Source organism: Rhineura floridana, chromosome 11, assembly GCF_030035675.1.
Source record: "Rhineura floridana isolate rRhiFlo1 chromosome 11, rRhiFlo1.hap2, whole genome shotgun sequence".
Taxonomy (NCBI): domain Eukaryota; kingdom Metazoa; phylum Chordata; class Lepidosauria; order Squamata; family Rhineuridae; genus Rhineura; species Rhineura floridana.
The window spans coordinates 37905725-37927393 of NC_084490.1; the positions used below are offsets into that span (position 1 = coordinate 37905725).

General features: G+C 41.3%; 1 protein-coding gene across 1 annotated transcript; it reads right to left on the reverse strand.

Annotated features, from left to right (window-relative positions):
- Positions 1–1640: 1640 nt before the first annotated feature.
- LOC133366595 (epididymal sperm-binding protein 1-like) lies at positions 1641–21234 on the reverse strand. Its single transcript, XM_061589859.1, has 10 exons — positions 21139–21234; positions 20903–21064; positions 16123–16269; positions 13647–13811; positions 12343–12507; positions 11731–11877; positions 10624–10827; positions 8656–8808; positions 8394–8446; positions 1641–2954 (listed from the first exon to the last, which is right to left on the reverse strand). Exons 2-9 carry the CDS (start codon positions 20967–20969, stop codon positions 8415–8417), a joined length of 1080 nt encoding a protein of 359 aa, XP_061445843.1. The 5' UTR covers positions 20970–21064; positions 21139–21234; the 3' UTR covers positions 1641–2954; positions 8394–8414.
- Between the last annotated feature and the right edge of the window lie 435 nt (positions 21235–21669).

Below are 21669 nucleotides of genomic sequence, written 5' to 3' on the forward strand. Positions count from 1 at the left end.
TCTTAAAAGTTTTTCCATTGTCACATGGCTGCAGTTAATTCCATAGATTTTCTCTATATTGGGCTCCATCACATCATTCCAGTCCAGAAGATAATCCATGCCATTGATAACTTTATCTCTAGAATCTTCATTAATTTCTTCAGAGATAACATTGAGTTCCAAACAATAGATTTTATTTCTAAAGTCCATAGACTCCAAATCTTGTTCCTGTTCCACGTTTGTTCCAATCTCCGGGATCTCCTCTCTCACAGGGACCCCTATTCCAGTCTCCAGGGTCTCCTCTCTCACAGGGACCCCTATTCCAATCTCCGGGGTCTCCTCTCTCACAGGGACCCCTTCCAGGGTCACCTCTCTCACAGGGACCCTTATATCTTTGCTCATTTCCAATGCAAGCTGTGCTGTGTCCAGAACCTTTGGAGCCAGGGTTATGCTCTAGAAATCCCAGAATAATGTAGCAAACTTGATGTAGCTAAGGAGCTCTGGGCCTGCACAGTGCTTGGTGGGACATCACCTGAAAGTCATGACTCTGTCTTGATTTCTATGGAAGGAGGGTGGGATTAGGGATGGGGAGAAATTAAACTCTGTTCACATTTCAAGGTAAATCTACCTCATTTGCAAATATAGCCATCCATTGAAATTCACATTTCTCCCAATTTTGCAAAGTAGTTTTCCAGTGAAGCAGTATGGCGTGCATAAAAATGCATATATTAGCAAAAATAGCACAAACATTCATTGTATTAATGAAAAGATCAATATTAGGGATAATATGCTTTGCAACAGTATATATATTAGGCAAAATTGCATGCAAACATATGTATTGTGAGAAATTTGCACAAAAACACTGATGAATTTCTGTGAGTTTTTTTTTAATGCAAACTGATGTGGAAATGTGAAGAACTGATCTTAAGATTGGAAAAAATAGTCTGGCTAACTCTAGAAGTCAAGAGTCATTCTGACCTCTATATTAGATTAGTTGTATTAGCTATATTAGCTCAATTTTCTTGCATCTTGGTGCCTGGGTTTTTACAATGACGCAGCTACAGTATGCCTATTTTCTTCCATGTCTATGGGCTAATGCATCAGCGCCTATCAGCACATGGGACCACAGACAAGGAAAATGTGTTGAGCTGACTCTAGGGTTGAGGTGACCTTCTGCATAATGCCAGCTGGTGGACACCCTCCAATATAGATGAGCAGCCCTCTCCTCCCCACCATAGGCTTCTCCAATGGCAGTGGTCTCTAGCGTACACCCTGAGGAACAGTGAACAGAATCAGCTTTCTGAGGACAGAGGGGCAAGCATTGTGAGCAAGCAGGCTGGAGCTGAAGAGGGTAGATTGGTAGTCTGCAGGCGTATTGCTGGTACAAAAGTGAGACTAGATCAGGCATAGCCAACATGCTCTTATTGGACTACAACTCCCATCACCCCTGACCATTTGCCATGTTGGCTCTGGCTGATGAGAGTTGGAGTCCAACAACATCTGGAAGACACCACATTGGCTACCGCTGAACTAGATATTGATAGGACCAAACTTCCCAGTGTCAGGCTTTTTCACTTCACTTATGGCCTCTCTGGCTTGGCAGTTCAGTTTATAAAGCCATCCCACTGTGAGATTGCAAGGATTAACTTTATTAAGTATTATGGTAAAATAAACAATCTATTTTTTTCATCTCTGCAGTGGAGAAGTGAGAAAAAATACTCCCCCAAGTTTGAAATCATTAGCAATCAACCCTTCTAAGACAGTTTGAAAAGCTCATCGAATTATTACAGCCACCAAGCCATTACATGAGGATGCAGTTACACCTACCTTGGTCAATCATTGACCCACAATCATTTTCCAGTTGAAAAGTTTTGTGTACATCTATCAGTATTAACATCACTTACACTTCATCACATGTCATCAGAATGTAAGGTACACAGTGGTACATAGAAGTCAATTACATAGGTGCCCAGAACAGAATGGCCTCATCAGTTCTTGAAAGCTCAGGATGGATGGATTATGCAGTGCCTCTTTTTATTAGCAACTGTGAAATATTTCAGATTTTATCCCAAGTGAGCTCTTTTTCTTCAAACAGTTTATTCCAATAAGCAGAGGACAGAGAATAGCAGCTATGGATGAGGAGATGCTGTAGGTGGTACTCTTTTCTCTTTACCACTCACTGAACTGTCTATTCATACCACTCGAGCTCCTAACATTTCACCAGGCACCACCGCCCACCCTGTTTAAGCACTTCTGTACAACCATAAGGACCAGAAACTTTAAAATCTGTGGATGATTAATGATAAACCAGATAAAAACCCATATGTTAATTGCTGAAAAGGTGAAATCATGGCTACACAGGAGACACACAATTATACAATTGTAAGCATCCAAAGTATGAGGAATAGTGTTTAATTTTAATTGATATATCTATATTTGACCTGGTGCTAGCATGTGTATAATCCAAAGACCTGTAGCTGGTCAGGTAAAGCAACATTAGATCTTTATCAGAATTTGAGCACAGAGCTGCTTTTCATGTGAGAAAAGGAGAGGAGGGGGTTGAATATCAGTTAGGGGATCTGGGATGGAATGGGGACACTGTTAGATACACTGATGGTGTTTCTGAACTGTCATCTGTGATGAGGGTCAGAGCTTGGAAAAATTACTTTTTTGAACTACAACTCCCATCAACCCCAGCCAGCATGGCCACTGGATTGGGCTGATGAGAGTTGTAGTTCAAAAAAGTAACTTTTGCAAGCTCTGATGAGGGTGAAGCATCTTTGGAGAGCAGGTCCCAATCAGAATCCCAGGCCAGGGATGAACAGCAGCTGACATCCGTGTAAAAGACTTTACTCCTAGTTGTGGCATAGATAGAAACAGGATAGACCTAGATGAATGATAGCCATGTCCCACTAGTGAAATAACATGGTGGGAATCACAGATGTCCAGGATATTGGTCGACTGGTTTTGGTAATCTGGAAAAAAAAAGTTGCACAGTGATTAGTTACAAAATGCGCACACAGGCATCTGATAGGTATGCAGCAAACCCAATAAAGCTAACAGCCAAAGAGCTACGGAGTTGATTCAATGAACACTCCAAATGGCAGTGTCCTCAGGTATAAGGAGCCCTGGAACATGTAGTATTCAGAGAACCTGATTTGTGTATTAAGGATTTAGGCATCCTAGGAAAACTATATTTCACAGAGTTCTGGGTGTTGCTATTAGGGACAAAGGAAGTTGCCTTATCCTGAACCAAACCATTGATCCACCTAGTTCAGTATTGTCTAGATGACTGGCAGTGGCTCTCCAGGGTTTCAGACAAGGAATTTCTTCCACCTCAACCTAGAGATGCCAGGGATTGAACTAGGACCTTCTTCATGAAAAGCAGATGCTCTACCACTGAACTACAGCCCTCCAAGCTAGATTGGAGGTGCCAGGGATAGAAGGGCTGCATACACACCATACATTGAAAGCACATTATTTTCCCCAAAGAATCCTGGGGACTGTAGTTTACCACTCACAGAGCTACAGTCCCCAACATCCTTAACAAACTATAGTTCCCAAGATTCTTTGGGGAAAACAATGTGCTTTCAAAATATGAAGTATATGCATATAAGGTCTTGGAAATAGGCTTCCAGCACTATCACCAAGTAACTGGGAAACGAAGAGGGTGGTGGGACAGAGGTTAGGATCTTTTGAGGAGAGAAGCATTCTGAGTCTGTTGCATGCTGAGCTATGTGACTCAGATCATAGCTGGGCCCAAATTTCAAACTGGACTTTAACAAAGAAGAAAAACAACCTATTTTCCATGCGTGGGTGGGTGGGTGTTTTGAAAAAAAACAACGAACACCTTGACTTCCTAAACCCAATTCTAAGTGAATCCAGAGGAAGTTTGCCCATCACTACTTCCTTCCCAAATGAACTTTTGGTCATTCGTGGTATTCTGAAGTGCTCATTAGTATTACATCGTTAAAAGATATAGGTCAGGGGTGTGTTACAATACATACTGGTGGAGAATGGGAAAAGGCCCAAAATCATAGATACCCCCGTAATAGGTGGGAAATCTTTTTTCAGCCCAAGGGCTGCATTCTCCTCTGAGCAACCTCCCAGGGCCACATTCTAGTGGTGGGTGGGGCCAGACTCATAGGGTTACCAACCCTACTCATGGAAGGCCACATTTGACCCCAGGCCCCAGGTTTTCCACCTCTAATATAGGTTGCAATTCCCAGAGATCTGTAGCCTTTTCCATTAGGTCATCTCCATGCACTTAACATGTGGACCCTGCTCCCAAAAAGTAAGGAGTCTAAGTAAGGAGTAAGGACATGGCCGCGAGGCAGTGAGGACACGATAGTCTATGCTCTGTACTCTACAAAACAACAAAGCAAAGGAAAAGAGTTAGTATATTCGTTACTGGTGATATTTTTGTATCTTTTAAAGAACACAATTCAGTAAATTACTGATAAGGCGGAAGTTTGGCCTCATTATCCTGCCTATTATTATTATTATCTTCTGCATGAAGGTCGAGCGAAAGTTGCAGGAAGGCGGAATGTTCTGAGCATAAAACTAACAAGATAAGAATGCCTTACACCCTAGAAACTATGACTAAATTGAAAATAGAAATTGAAAACAACTGGAATTATTTAAACTTATAGCATTCTATGTGCTCCGGTATTGGAATAAATAAAACTCAAAAGGCCTTGCAACTCCTTGGGTTAAATTTTTTACTCAATAACATGGTTCTCACCAGACAAAAATGTAAAGACTTAGGCATCATACCGGGTAAAGAGGATGTGCAAATAGTTACTGAAGGAAAGCAAGCCAAAATTACTTAGTATTACCATCCGTATGATAATGTAACTAAGACGAAAGTTAAGCCAGAGTCAAAAGAAATCCTGATCCAGGAAAGTCCAGCCATAGATTGGGATGTAAAAAATCTACCTACTTGGCCTTTAAACAATGAAGAGAACTGCCTCTGGAACTTAGCCCAAGAAATTGAGGAAGCAGAAGGGCTAGGAGCTTCCCAGGTTATGGCTTGGTCTATGAAAGAGATAAACATATCGGTAGCAACTGATGAGGGTTCAATGCCACCACTGGAATCCTCTAACTGCTATGAGGAGTTTAAAACCAGGCTGCAGCCTACTACAACATGTGTGAGAGAGATAAATGAATTTGAACCATCTAACCTACAATCAACAATAATGAAGGACGACTGGTGCCAGATGGTGTCTCAATCACTTACTCAAATTGCCAAATTTGTGGCTGAAGCAAATTCTCTCCTAACAACTTTAACAGAACTCATTGTAAAAAGGGAGCCTTACTCTAATACAGAGAGAAAGAATATAAAAACAGACACGCAGGCATGCCAGACAACCCAAAGGATAAACCTCCATCTAGTGGCGGAAAAAGAGAAGAGACTTAAGTTTTCAACTCAAGCTGTAAAAAAGAGTAAAAATATAAAATCTATTAGGAGTCACCGCAGATGCCATATGAAATTTGAAAGACTCTTTAAGCTATTAGAAATACCGAAAGAGCCAACCAAAAAGAAGAAAAGAAAAAGAAAGAAAAATAGAAAGAAAGAGACACGTAAGACAAGGATCAAAGCTCTCCCTGCTTTGGAAGACTCCCAACTAATGCCAAATCAGAGTATACAAGGAATACTAAATATCGACAATAAGTTAGATAACCCTAACTTTACATCGCAAATTCAGGTTGCTACTACGCATGATTTGACAATAATGCCCATGGACAATATAAAACCTTCCCCCACAATTCAAAATGGTAGGGAGTGGGATCTAACCTTAAATGACAAAAAGCTGGCAATAATAAATTTTCCAAAACCAAAAGGATATCAAACGCAGAAAGAAAGAAAACAACATCTAATAAAGGTCGTGAATGAATCATCTCCTGGACTTATTCGGAAGAATGATATTGTAGACATCAAATATCTTTTTTATAATTATATTAATGCGAGAGCTATAGTAACACTACTGTTGAAAGACAAAACAAGATTATTATATAGTAAGAGAGATTTGTTATTAGAGCACAATATACATATTGTAAGTTTTTTTGAAAACTTAGCCCCCCCGCAAAGATTAATGGCACCTTCTCATAAAATAGACAAATATCCATCTTCACTGCAAGAAGAAGAGCTGAATGTGAAGTCCAATATGCCGGATATAAAGGATGAGACAAATAAAGATGCAAGCCAATTTTTACCGGAAGAAATAACCTTATTAGATACCTTTGCCACTTTGTCTGCAGAAGCAAAGGTAGAAATTTGGTTTAAGCTCAAAAAGTTAACGACAGCACTAAAGGCAGAGCTTGGAAGATTAAAAAGATCAAAAGACAAAAGTTATGACCTTTACAAAAAAAAGAAGGCCGAACCATCTCTGGTGTTTAAATGGATATCTAATAGATCAAGTAGCAGCTTTTAAGTACTTGGGGATAACTTTTCAATCATCTAACTCCTGGCAATTACATACGAAAATGACAATTTTAAATGCGAAAAGAACCTTGAAAGCCTTATTACCCTTTTTTTATAACAAAGGGGGACAGATTATACCTGCAGTTATTAAAGTGTTTGTGGCAAAAATAATACCGCAGTTGATCTACGGTTCACAAGCCACCACATGTTTGAATTTTGCACCTTTGGAGGCAGTACAAAACTCCTTCCTTAGATCTATTTTAACAGTTCCCTCCTGTGTACCAAATGTTATTTTAAGATTAGAAACAGGTTTACCAACTATAGAATCTCGTATTTGGTGTCACAGAATTACCTTTTGGCTAAAGTTAGTATTTAATCCTGTAGGGTTGGCTCCCCATACCCTAAGATAGTTTCCAGTCATCATGGGAAAAGATACTATTAGATAAAATATCAACCCTAGGATTTTCTATCCCAATGATTTTATATATGGGTTATATAAAGGCCAAGGCAAACATCTTACAGAGAGCTAGAGATATAGACTACCAGCAACAATTGATGCTAGTTAGGAAGCATAGATATAATATCAAACCCTTGGCACCTATGGCATATCTATCTAGTCTCACATTACCTAAATGGCGTAGAGCATTCACATTGGCAAGATTCAATATCTTACCATTGGCGCTTCTAGAGGGTAGATTTTAAAAAGTTCCATATAACGATAGAAAATGTCCATGCGGTAAAGATGAAGTTGAAACAGTTACGCATGTTTTATTACACTGCCCCTTCTATTACGACCTTAGAGGCCAACTAATTACACCTATTTTAGATTTATTACCTGGTAGAAGTGAAGCATTTTATGTGGAGTACCTGCTGGCTGATCGATTTACTAATGTAACGAAGAAAATTGCCAAATTTTGTGCCATAGCGATTCAATGTAGGAAAACTTTGGTAACTTGAATGTTTTTAAGATGGTTCGAATTGTTTTAACAGTGTTTGCTGTATTTGATATTTGTATGTCGACATATTTTTATGTTTTTTTGGTCTGTGACCGCAATAAACCTATCCATCCATCCAACATGTGGAGGGAGATTAGGACCACACCTGCTGTCCTGCCCCATATGAGGTGCAGCCTACCAGCCTGCCCACCAACAACTGCAGATGACACCTGAACAAGGGAGCTGTCGTAGGTACATATATACATCCATAGGCTCTCCACATGATTGGGAGACCTCCATGATTGGGGTTCCAGATTACATTCAGCTGTACATGCATAGCCTCCCACTTTCAGATGTTGCACAGACATCAGCCTTATTTGGGTGTGCTGCTACAATCAAGCAGAAATGAGCATGCCATGCTCTGCCTTCTTTGCATCACCACCCCTCATGCTGCATGGGTTGGAGGGGAAAGACTGAAGCAGGAAGTCTCCTCCACTCATGGAGCTCCCCACTTCTCCCTCCAACTTGTGTAAGGCAATAGGCATAGTGACACTGAATGGAGGGCAGAGATTAAGGGCCAGGAGGCATGTGGGTATCAGCAGGGAGACCAAGGAGGTTAAGGCTCACTTTCCCTTCCATAGGGTGGAGTGACTCTTCTGAACAGCCTTGCGTGTGTAAACATGAGGGTCAAAAGCAGGGATGGTGAACCTCCGGCTTCTCTTTCTGGCCCTCAGGACTTTCCCCAGGCCGCACATCCTCATGAGCCTTACGGCCCTTTGCATCCTCCTTGAGCGTTTCTGCCTGGCTTGCTTGTATGGATGGAGGGCAGACAGGGATTCGAGAGTGTAAAGAAACTAGCCTGCTGTACAAAGGTAAAATTTGCACTGACTGCTCTGCCTGCTTTTGCCTCTAGCCCCATCCACCAACGGCATGTGGCCCCTGGAAGATTGCCAAGAAAGGAATCTGACCCTTGGGCTGGAAAAATGTCCCCACCCCTGAGCAAAAGAAACAAATAAAAGGTAAGGAACTGTGAAAGACACTTATCTTGTACTTACAGTTGTTGGTGTCTCTTATCTTTAAGGCTGAGGCTCATCTTGCTTTTTTAAATCTGTTGAAAGTCAAAATAGAGTTTTTGGGGGGCTGGATTAAAGCATAAAAAGGAGGGAGGACTTCGGGGGAACATAAATGTAGATACAAAACTGCACAAATTGGCAAAGTGCAAAAAAAAAGTTTCCTAATCAATGACACTATCGGCACTGCTCTTACCAACCATGCCCACTATAAAGTACTGAAGCAGCAACCAGCATTGGTTCCTACCTGAAGGCTCACAGTTTTTCCACTTGCGATCCGCATCATAGTTTTTGGTGAGAGAGCACCAGTACTTCCAGTTGATCGTCCCAGCTGATGTACAACCTGTGTAAGTCTTGCCCTTGTAGGTGAAAGGAAAGACACACTGATCTCCATCTTGTCCTGGGAATGTTGGGGGAGCAGTGAGATGGGGGAAAAGCCATGAGAGAGGCAACTCTAGCACAAGAATATGCATTCCAAGCAGCATTTTTGACATGGCAGGAAAAATAGATAAGTATCAATATATAGATAGATATATCTGTCTTCATTCTATAATCATGTGTCTCCAGTCTTGGAAGCTTGGGTAGGAACATTGCTATAGGATTGTAACTTCCCTCTGGGAACCAGGGTGACCATGAGGGAGCCTTTCCTTTTCCTTGTTATACCAAGAAACAGGCACAGACCAGCATGGGGAAATCAGGATAAATTTCTTACCTACAGCAGTTCATGGGAAGCCAGCGGTGCTATGGGAGGCACCGGCAGCCAAGTTTGGGAGCATTTCGGGACAGGAACGGGGGGAGGCTATACCTCTCTAATGGCTCTCAGGTACTGGTCACCTGGGCTAGAGTCCAAAACTCACTAAGCCCCAGGAGCTGCTAATGTACTCTGCATGACATATACTAGAAGAGCTGGTGTCAGGAGTTGTCATTGTTGGTCACCTGCCAAGGCCGTAGCAGAGGATCTGTTGCCAACCTCTAAAAACCCCATGCCCTGCTGCTTCTCATAGGAACATAGGAAGCTGCCTTATGATGAGTCAGGCCATTGATCCACCTAGCGCAATACTGTCAACACTGACAGGCAGCTGCTCTCCAGGGTTTCAGACAGAGGTCTCTCCCAACCCTACCTGGAGATACCAGAGACTGAACCTGGGGCCTTCTGCATGAAAAAAAGATGCTCTGCCACCAAACGATGTCCCTTCCCCAATGTCAGCCAAGAAAAAACAAAGACAGGCCACTTGGGAAATAGCAATTCTCCTTCTTGCTGTTGCTGCTGCTTTACCTGCCTTCTTTGAGGACCAGACAAAACATGATGCAATATGTTTTTGCATTTAGCATTTTTTTAAAAACACAAACAGCAGCCACTGGGGGATGATATTATTGGGATCACAGCAGCTGTGGAATGGGGGAGGAAAACTCCTTATTCCCATGCTGTGGCCATGATGAAAAGCTGAAGATGCTGTTTGCATTGGGAAGAAACCCTTCGTTGGCACCACTGCCTCCCTTCAAGTCCCGCTATGTTCCCAGGAAGGGATGATGGAGAATTCCATTGGAAATGGAATTGGGAGCAGAAATTGCCACAATTCATGTTTGCCTGAGGTCAGGAATGGAAATCGTACCACTGAACATGAACTGTATCAGCTATTGTTGGTTTTTTAGGGTGGTCTCATTGAAGTTGATAGACATGACTAACTTAAGTCCATTCATTCCAATGGGTCTGCTTTGAGTAGGACTTAGCTGAATACAACCCTCAGTCTATGAACATGCCATAAATAATTATGTTCTTTTCTGCATTGTTTTTGACATTTTTGTTCCACTAAAATTCATCAGTTAATTATATAATTACATAACAATTACATAATTATTAAGTAATATTACATAACTACATAATAATAATTACATAATTAATTATGCTTGTTTTGGGCATCATGGACAGTGGAAGGAAAAATGTCAGTTTTAGCCAAAGGTGAACTGTAGTTTAACCAAAACAGCACTAATTGTGAACACAGGATGGGACAGAGGTCACTGCCTCCTTACATCTCTCCTCCCTGATAAGTGTGCACAGGATTGCAGCCTGTGGAATATTACCTTGATACGTTGCAGCCAAAGGCACATTTACTTAGGAATAAGATCTGCTCAATGGTAAACATGTGTAAGTTTGGGCTGCATGTCTGAAACCATTTTTTCTCCTACAAGCCCACCTTGGCAGCTTGGTGCTAACCTGCTAATATCACCTCTCCACTTCTCAAATTTGTGTCAGCACAGAAGCTCCATTTGTGGTCTACATCATAGTTCTCTGTAGTGGAACACCAGAATCTCCCATTCCTGACGTTCTCCTCATCCTCATTGGTGCAGTCATTAAATGTCTGGTTCTTGTAGGTGAAAGGGAAGAAACAAGGCTGGCCATTGGAGTTTCCTCCATGCTCTGCAAATATATGAAGTGCAAAAATAACATGGGATAGAGTCTAGTCCTGTTGTCAAAGAGGGGCAAAGGCTCAGCATTCAAGGACTAGATAAAGGCAAACCAGGGAAACTAAGATGAGCCCTGCTAGGTCAGGCCAAAGGCTAACTAGTCCAACATTCTGTTCTCACAGTGGCCAATCAGAAGCCCATGGAAAGCTCACACAGAGGACATGAGTGTAATAGCACTCTGCCCACTTCTGATTTGCAACAACTACTATACACAGGAGTACTGACTCTGACAGTGGAGACAGAACATAGCCATTGTCTCTAGTAGCCACTGATAGCCTTATCCTCCATGAATTTATATAATTCCCTTTTAAAGCTATCCAGTTCGGTGGTCATCATTACATCTTGTGGGCAGTAGTGTTTTCCTACTTGTCCCTCTCAAAATCAGCTTCATATGCATCACTTTTTATGAAAGACCTTCTTCATATCTTGCTCCTCCTTCCATGGCCCCCTGACACCCCCATTCCTAAAAGTAATGTTCACTGCTTACTTATGAGCACCGGGCTTCTGACTTCTGGCCTGATACAGCAATTCACTTTAGATGCTCAAGGACCTGAACATTCTGTACAGCACCTGGCACATTGCTAGTTTATTTTATTTTATTTAACAAAGTTTATATACCACTTGATGGATAAAAAAACCCCTCTAAACGATTTACTAAAACTATTAATATTATTGATAATATAGTTTGAAACAAGTGATTAAAAACATTTTAAACAATTAAAACAGCAACAGATTCAAAAGATTAAAACAAAAGCTGGCAGCCATAATAACAGAAGCAACAACATTTCTACATGATCTGTCATTACAATGGGGTGTTTTCCCCTAGCAGAGCCTGGTCACCAGCAGACACTCTTACCTTGAAGGGAGCATGCTTTCCATCTGCTGTCCCTGTCATAGTTTGGCGATGTGGCACACCACAGTTGCCCATCAGAACTCCCTTCCTTTATGCAGGAAGAGTAGGACTTGTTCCTAAAGATAAAGGGAAAGATGCAGGGGGCAGGATCTGAAGGGGAAACAGCAGATAGAAGAGTTTGTTAGGTGAAGCAACATCAAGAGGGGATTGGTGTGATATTCAGATTCAGTTGCATTCTGTAGTTAGGAATATCCTGTGCATGCTAGCCAGCAGTAAGAGGAATAGATTGGATGCCGATTAAGTTAGTTGTACTGATGTTCTACTGAAATCATCAGCACTTAATTCATGCCCAGTCACTGCAATGGGACTCTGTTATATAATACGTTCCATTGTGGAATGTATTATATAAAATGACACCAGAAGTATATTTAATTAGGACCCACCCTTGACTGTGATTTGTTTGAAAATCATGTTAACCTTGCATTTGAAATTGTTGTAAGGTCAGGTAAGAAACAATAACAATTCAAAAGTAGGGGTTCAGCCCAGATTTGGGGCAGGGAAGAGAGATGGTTGGCACTGAATAGCCTCTCCCTCATACTCCTCTGTTTTGCTTACCTGAGGGCTCACAGTATGTCCACATTGGATTCGCATCGTAGTTGCTGGAAAGAGAGCACCAGAGCTTCCCATCAGGTCTCCCATCTGTTGTGCAAGCAGAGTATGCCTTGCCTTCAAAGATGAAAGGAAAGGAGCAGGCCCCTGTAGGGTAACTTGCATCTAGTCCTGGAAGAGGTGGAGAAAAGTGAGTAGGAGGGGCTTCCCTTAGATGCCACAATGCTTCTTTGTCCCTATCACACACGCTTGGTGATCAGTCCTGTAAGTGATTAAGTCACGGAGCATGTTCTTACATCACAATCAAGCTTTGTACTTAAAAAAGTACACTCCTATGCATATCTACTCCACTATAAGTCCCTTTGAGATCAATCAGGCTATAGCACAGGGATGGGGGACCTCAGGCCTGGGGCCAAATGCACCCTCCAAGCCTTTCTATCTGAGCCAAGGGACTGTCACCAGGCCACACTCTCTTTCAAGCCATACCACTCACCAGCCCTGCTTTGAACCCTCCTTGAGTGTCATTGCCTGGCTAGAATGTGTCCTTGACCTCTGATAATGCTTCTTGCTTGCCTGGATATAGAATAGAGCAGGATGTGTGAGTGTGCACAGAAACTAGCCTGCTATACAATGGTAAAATGAGCATTCTTTGCTTTGCCCGCTGTTGCTTCTGGCTCTACCCACTACTGGCATCCATCTGGCCCCCAGAAGGTTGCCTAGAAGGGAATGTGGCCCTCAGGCTGAAAATGTTTTCCCACCCCTGCTATAACAGAAAGAGAGGTAGGACTGCAAGGATGCTCCATTCATAGTCCTTTGATTGCCTGTTGTAAGCCATTCTGAAAGGCTTTTTTTCTTCTTCAGTCTGAAGGCAGGGGTAAAAGTTCTTTAAGTAAATAAATGAAAAAATGCTCCCAAATAAGGGTGTGTAGGATTGCAGCTCATGCTCCATTAATTCCAGTGGGAGAAAAATTAACACATGCTTAGTTCACCCGCTGAAGTCAATGGAAAATCTGCTTCACTTTGGCTGAATCCTGTGCCCTTCGCAATGAATACACTTCCAATTTTCAATGCATGGCCTTTCGCAATTGCACTGTTTATGTGGATGCCTGATCACTGTTGGTATTAAAGGGAGAGCATGGCATTTGCAAGGGATAGCTTACAAACAGCATTTGCAGACAATGGCATTCATAAAGGAGCATTCTAAGTAATGTGTAAAAATAATGCTTAATCTACAACCAAGCATTTTCCAAGGCCAACAACTCTGCCAAGCAACCCTGGCTTCCAATCCAACAGCCTCCCAGTTCACGTACTGGTGTCAGCACAGTAGCTCCACTTCTTGTCCTTATCGTAGCTCCCCGTTGTAGCACACCAATACCTCCCTTTATGTGCAAATTTGTTGGTGCAGGTGTAATAAGTATGGCCCATGTAGATGAAGGGAAAGACACAGGGTTTTGCATCCGCATTACCTCCGTACTCTAGAAAAAAGACAAAAACAGTGTTTATGCATATTTCTACTAATAAAACACTAGTAACAATTTGCTTGCTTCTTCCTTACAGTATCCATTTTTTTTAAAAAAAATCACAGTCTATATCTAGGATGAGGAACTGGATGCAGCCAGTGGGCCAGACCCTGACCTCCCCCAATCCATTTTGACAAGGGGTGGGGAAAATCAAAGTGGGTGGGCAAAGGGCCGGGGGTGTGCATGAGTCGACAATCAGTTGATGCCCATGGGATTTGACATCAAAACACTCAGGCAAAGGAACATATAGAGTCTGTAGAGACACTACTTCTATCAAGGGGTTGTTGTCACATATATAATTGGGGGGAATTAAACATATTTTCCTTCTGAAATGAAGAGATCAGGGGCTAAATACTAGGATTTTAAAAAAAACAAGTCACAAATTTTAAAAGGTGGGAAACTGAACTTAAGACTGGGGAAATGATAAACTGAGAGAAGCCAAAATTGACATATTTGCCCACCTCTATTTTTCATTCACCTTCAGGCTGTCAATATTTTGCAGGAGGGATTCAAATGCATATCAGAAATTTAGATTTGAGCAATAAAAGTAGATTAATGCCTTTAAAAAACAGACTTTTTGCGGCTAAGAAAGTGACAGGAAAATGCACTGAAAGGCCTGGTATGAACAAATGATTAACAGAAAGATGTATATATAGTGCTCAAGCAAATCAGGATGAATGCTTACTGTTGTATAACTTCCCCACAAATAAATCAGAACAAACGATCCATAAATACTGGACATGTCTAACCTCTGCGTAACCTTTGTCCATCCAAATCAGGATGAATGCACAATATACAAGTCATCTGGAGGAGCCCTCAGTTAAATTTTACTTTCAAAAAGCTTCCTTCCAATTAGCAAGATTTATTTTGATTGTTTATTTGGAGTCTGGCTGTTGTGTTAGATTGAAACACATCGGTTTGAGTTTCTAGTTTAGTCACTATAAGATAATAAAACATGTTTCCATATATTTGGGATTGTGCAAAGGGAGGTACTTGCAGTTTTTTTGTTGTTTAAACCCTAAACTAACATTCTTGCTGTTTCATGTTCAGCTATACTATGAAGTATATAATCTCAAAATCCATATGATGAATTTTGTTGTTGAGGGGGGTTAAGAATTAATTTCCCAAATGTAGAGAATTATCACTATCGGCAAGAATGCCCTCTTCCATATCAACCTGCCACTGATTTAAGATCAGCAGATGAGGCCCTCTTGGTAGTCCCTAAGCAGGGGAAGGATCTTTTCAGTGGTCGCTCCTCACATGTGGAACTCCCTCCCAACTGAGGTGCACCTAGGCCCATGTCTTCAGAGTTTTAGGTGGTTGTCTGATGCACCTTAACCAAGGTTAAGACTCACCTTCTTGGTCAGCGGTTGGCAGGAGACCTGGTTAGACAAATGGATTAGTTCTGCTGCTGCTGTTCGGAATTACTATTCAGTGATTTGTTATGAGCTGTTGTGTTATTTTATAGATTCTGTGTATTTTTTTTTTAATCTTATTTGATTTTTGTTGTAAACTGCCTTGTGGCATAGATAAATAGATATATTCTAAATGAATAAAGAGATAAATCATGCCATTTTGGGATATGTTTTCTCTCCGTTTTCACAGAATTTGAAAACAATGTGGAGTGGACAGAAAACCCTCTTCCCTCTGCCTTTATCCTCCACTCTAATGTAACAGCATATATGGATGGGAAGAGATGAATGGTGCCAAAATTTCACTCCAGGAGCTTTTTGGACAAGCTGTCAGAATAGGGATTTATTTCTTCACATAGAACAGAGCTTGCTACAGTGTGTAAATAAGCAAAGTCTGCAGGACAACACACTAACCTATAGAGATGTGCAAATCTCTTCGTTTCAGTTTCTCTCAATTCCTCATTTCTCCAGGCTTAAGTTTGGTTCTGCACATTTCCGCACAAGTTTGTGATATTTTATTTTTTTTAAGTACTTATTTTACTGCAAATTTCTCCTAATATACATTTTGTATACAATTTGTCATTTGCACATTTTTGCAAAACAAATTTCTCTAACAGAATGCATTTTTGTATGTTATTTTCACTCATGTATGCATTTATATGCATACTTATATTCATTTTGGCACACATTATTTAGCTGGAGAAGTGCATTGAAAACTTAGGCTGTGTTTTCCTTGGCATATTGTTTAAAAATGTGTGAATGTGGTGAGTTTGTCTTTAAATGTGACTAGGCTGAATTTCTCCCCCATCCCTGCCCGTAAGGGTGTGATACTAGTGGGATTGTACACCTCTCACCACTAATGGCACATGGCTTCCATTTGTGGTCCTTGTCGTAGTTCTCAGAAGTGGCACACCACAGTTGCTGGTCAGGAGTGCCGTCCTGGGTGCATGAAGAGTAGTATCTCCCATTGAAAAGGAAGGGAAAGACACAGGGTGGAGGCTCTGAAAGGGAACCAGAGAGAAAAGGAGAAATAACGGAGACCACACTAAGCAGAAATTGTGCAATAAGAAGAACACAAAAGGCAAAGGCCAATTCACACTGGTTGGTGTCCCCCCCCCCAGTACACACACAGTTGACTTGGGAGGTAGGGTGACCAAAGGCAAAGGAGGCAGGACTGGGAGTAGCTCAGAATTCCTTTTCCCAGCACCAGTGCATGTGCCAGATGTATCCCCTGCTGGAAAGGAATGGCCCAACCACTGTTGTCCATGCTGTATGAGATCCAGGCATGGCTACTGTAACACATTATATGTGGACCTGCCTTCAAAAAATATTTGAAAACTTTCACTCAAGGGTGGGGAAGCTGTGGACTTTCAGATGCGGGACTCCAGTTCCCATCAGCCCCAGCTAGTGTGGCCAATCACTAAGGATGATCAGGGTTATTTATTTATTTATTTATTTAGAAATGTTTCTATACTGCTTGTTACAAAACCTCTAGGCAGTCTACAAAAAAAATTAAACATTGAAATTATCGATTAAAAATACCCAGTCAAAAGCAGGTATTTGAAAACACTCAAAGGATAATTTAAATCAACAGTAAACATAAGTATGAAATCACATGCCACCATTCTACATGTCTGGATGTAGGGTTGCCTAAATAAAAATGTGTTAAGTATCTGGAAGGTTACAGGTTCCCCACCCGTTTTAACTGATACAGAATATGTCAGTGAGGTTGTTGGTATGGACTGACTGGTTTGACCACATAATATCTCTACTGAAAAAAGTTTGATTGGCTTCCAGGTGGTTGTTATTTTCTGGTCACAACTGTGTGAGTTCTGAACTTTAAAGTCTAAATTGGTCTGGGACCAGAAGAACTGCTTAGTTCTTTATGAGCCCACCCATAGTTGTGGCTTTCACAGAAAGGCCCTTCTCTGGGTGCCTCCACCTATGGGCGTTAGATAGATGGTGATGGCTACCAAAGACAGGATCTTCTCTGTGGCTGTGCCCTGATAATAGAACTCCTTCTCGAAAGAGATCTGTCTGGTCCCTTTGTTGCTATTCATTAGGCACCAGCCAAAGTCTGTCCTGTTCCTCAGGCTTTTGGCTCCTTGGATCCCAGCAACGTGGTATGTATGGATATTTGTTTATATATGTACACACACATACATACATATTTTAGTAGGAGATTCTATGGAAATTCATTCTAACCTCTGGGTGGATTCCAGAGCTGAGCTCTGGGAAAAGGTTCTGAGGCTGAAACTTGAGCCCTATCTAGATGTTATGCCTAAACAAGAAATATGAACACAAGTAGGAGGCATGGAGGCATGCACACCACCCCTGGTGTCCTCAACCACAACTGCTCAGTCCCCAACCTTTGGATGTTGGGGTTTCTACTTGAATTAATTTGAACGTAAGTAGAAACTCTGTGCAATCAGGAACCAGTTATAATTATTGTTATTTTTACCCATCCTTTACATCTTTTGGGTTCAAGTGTATGCAGGTAGATAGTCCTCTTCAGAACTTCCCTTACTCAACACAGAGAGGGCACGGCCTGTGTACATGAGGACATTAGACCCATACTTCCCATCCATGTTGTGCATTTCCTGAACAGGACTCTGGCAAGCTGGTATTAGATAAAATCTTCAGACACCAGCAAGCTTTAGAGGAACCTTGCCTCCTTATTGAGTTAGTAATCCCTGTAGGCTTTTAGCCTGCTGCTGTTATGACCTCACAAAAACCTCCTTATATTTCATTGGCTGGGGGGGTGGCCATTTATGAGATCTTGTGAGGTCATTGTATAGTGAGCCAGGATAAAGGTTTGCTAGAATGCTCCATAGGGGAAATAAGGGTTGGCTGGTGCATAAAAATTTCATGGACCTACAAAAGTGATGCCTAGCTGGTTGTGTTAGTGAATTTTTCCCCTCTGCTTTCTTTCCAGTTCTGTGCTTATACAGGAGCACCCTCAGTGGGTGATTTCTACTTCATTACATGGCATCTCTACATTAGGGATCTGCATCTTTCATCCTGTCTTCCTAAAACACAGCTGATTGTAGTTACCTAGGTATCTCCTTTCTGCTTTGTTCTATTACCGCTTTTACTGAAATATCTAACCGAATTATCTCCCGATTCAGTCTGGTCCTATATTTTTGCCCCACTTCAGTTTCAGCTCTCCCCTGTGCATCATTGAGTCTCTGAGTCTGCACACAAACTACCTGCTCTTATCTTTCCAGTGGCCAGCTAGGCAAGTTGGGTAGGAATGAGAAGGCATTCAAAGCCAAGCCAAGCTGTGGGTCAGCTAGGCATGTTAAGCATTCAACTTGCCATGTATCAGTTGTCTGACAAGTGATGCTCAGGTATCTGGGAGAGGGATTGTTTCAACTCAAGAAAGACAGAGGATATGTTAGATACGTTCTTCTACCTTTTCCAACCACCCAACCTCTCCCCTCATTCAGCCAGCTGACTGATTTGGGAAACAGAATATACTGTTTACATAAAATTACATTTTTATATAGATACAATTATAAATTGGGAACTTAACAGTTGATATGCTGGGTGAAATAAATTGTCCATCTAGTTTAGCATCCTACCTACCAACAATGGGCAGTGCTGGTCAGAAGATCAGAAGCAGATCATGGTGGCACCTAGTGCTGGTAATTTCTCAGTGTCTTGGCAAACAGAGTTACACTGTCTCTAAAAACTGAGGGTTGGATCCAGACTTAATCATGCTTAGAATAGATCCATTGACATCAACAGGACTTACATTATTCATGACTAGCAATTCCCATTGATTTCAGCAGGTCTACTCTAACTGACTAAAGTAGTGACTAAAGGAGCAATCCTAACTACAGGAAGCTAGCATAATCTCTATGCATGCATACTGTGTGAAGATGTGCCCACCTTTGTGTATGGGTGTTTTTGAGGATAATGCCCATATAGCTGCACTTTCACAGAATTCCCTGGGAAGAGGGGTTGACTGTTAAACCACTCTGGAAATTGTAGCTCTGCGAGGGAATAGGGGTCTCCTAACAACTCTCAGCACCTTTAATTAACTACAGTACCCAGGATTCTTTGGGGGAACCCATCACTGTTTAAAGTGGTATAATACTGCTTTAAATGTATAGTGCAGATGAGACAAAAACCTCTTCCAAGAATCTAAAAGATAGGCATCGTTTACTGGGTGGCTTTCTACCCCAAGTGACTTCCAGCATAGTATAAAACTGACGTATACAGTTTTATGGCTTTTAGTACCCCAATTCAAATGTAGGGTGGTAAATGTGTTGCAAAACAAAGGTAGATTTGTTGTATCAGAAGGGCACTTATCTGCTTCCTGTACTGGACATTTTACTCCAATTGGTTGGGATAAAAAAAAAGTGCCCTGATGGCGCAAAAAAACCTCAAAACAATTTTTTAAGGATTTTTGCCCCATTTTTTTATTTATACAACAAAAAATATAAATGATACATTTCTAAAATATGGGGACATAGTTTACTACTGTACATGTGTCAGGAACACTATATTGTGTGTCTACGTCTGTGTAATTTCTGCAACGAACAGTGATCCCATTTTCTTGGAAGAAGTAAACATAACTTTTATTCAATATGGGGTTCCTTTGTAAGGGTTTGGATGGCAGGTCATAATCTGAGTTACGTCGAGCTTTATTTGCTGTAATGGAACTATATTTGGGGGATATGTAATTGGATGGTAAATTACTTGTTATTTTAACTGAAAAAATGGAAATGGGCTGCCTTTGAGTAGATCCTGAATTATGGGCGACCCTATGAATAGGGTTTTCATGGTAAGCGGTATTCAGAGGTGGTTTACCATTGCCTCCCTCTGAGGCTGAGAGGCAGTGACTGGCTCAAGGTCACCCAGTGAGCTTCATGGCTATGTGGGGGATTGAACCCTGGTCTCCCAGGTCATAGTACAACACCTTAACCACTACACCATACTGGCTCTCAACTGAACTGGTTATACTACAATTACTAATTATGTTTGTAGATAAGCCTGTCATAAGAACATAAGAAATGTCCTACTGGAACAGGCCAAAGGCCCATCTAGTCTAGCACTTTGTTCTCACAGTGGCCAACCAGATGCCCATGGGAAGCCTGCAAGCAGAACCTGAACACAACAGTGCTCTCCCCATCTGCAGTTCTCAGCAACTTGTATTCAGAAGCATGCCATCCCCAAGAGGGGATGCAGAACATAGCCATTGTGGCTAGTAGGTACTGATAGCCTTATCCATCGTGAATTTGTTTAATTGTCTTTTAAAGCCATCTAAGTTGGTGGCCATCTCTATATCTTGTGGGAGTGAATTCCATAGTTTAACTACACACTGCCACTGTGTAAAGAAGTATGTTTCATCTGTCCTGAATCTTTACACATTCAGCTTCATTGCATTAGTTCTAATATTATGAGACAGAGTGAAAAACATTTCCCTACCCACTGTCATTTTTTTAAGTCTTTTACTTTATGGGTTTTTATTTATTCTTAATGTGCAAAAAAAAAAACCAAAAAAAGGGGTTGAATGATAAACCTAAGGTCAATTACAAGAGATCTGTTGTAAGTCAAACTCCACGACACTGACACACATTATCCCAGCTGAAAGGAGCCAGAAGTGATAGGTGGAATGGTACTTACCTTTACATGCTACAAGTATTGGTAGAAGAGCCCAGGTGTACATGAGGAAAGCTATGAAGGGAACCATCTCTACTCTCAGTCAGGGAATCTGACAGGCATGAAGACTGCACATCATGCTCACTCTTTTTATAGTCTCCGCTCAGCCTCATCTTCCTCCCACAGCTACAACAGAAGGAGATGTTCAAAACTCTGCAATGACTGGGAGATGAATAAATAAATAACATGTTAAACCTGACCTTTTCCAACAGCATTAGGCCACTCCCATTTTTGCTTCAGCAGTAAAACACTCCACTTCTGTACACCAGACACAGTGGAGGCAAAGCTTAGGGTTGTCATTTTGCCCATGGGAGAGGAAATATCCACTGTCTGCTCCTTTCTCTTTAATAGAGGCTACACAGGCAGAAAGTAACAGGTGAACCCTTCAACACATGAGAGTTAAACATTATCACCTGAAAACTGCTTCAGATCATGGGGTTATTCAAGAGACAGCTGAAAGGTTATTAGTCGGGATCGGGGGGGGGGGGGATTTAATTCAGTTTGCATTTAAAAATGAATTTATTAAATTTGCAATTTCCCAAACAATATGAGGACCAAAAGGCAGTCATCCTTTGAAAGTCACACTTATCTGAATTTTGCGATGCAGTTCTCTAACCAAGCAATGGTTTTTAAAATGCATGTATTAGGAGAAAATGTGTATAAAAATGAATGCATTAGTGTAAATACCATACAAAAATGTGTTATATTAGGATAAATTGCTTGCAAAAATG

What these genes read in the sequence shown, in the direction of transcription:
- LOC133366595 (XM_061589859.1), bottom strand. Translation starts at nt 20,969, where the DNA reads ATGGTTCCCTTCATAGCTTTCCTCATGTACACCTGGGCTCTTCTACCA. An exon ending in GAGCTACTGTGCTGACACCA is followed by an intron (nt 12,508 to 13,646) that starts GTACGTGAACTG and finishes CACCTCTTCCAG; the next exon opens with GACTAGATGCAAGTTACCCT. An exon ending in GAAAAACTGTGAGCCTTCAG is followed by an intron (nt 8,447 to 8,655) that starts GTAGGAACCAAT and finishes GACTTTCAACAG; the next exon opens with ATTTAAAAAAGCAAGATGAG.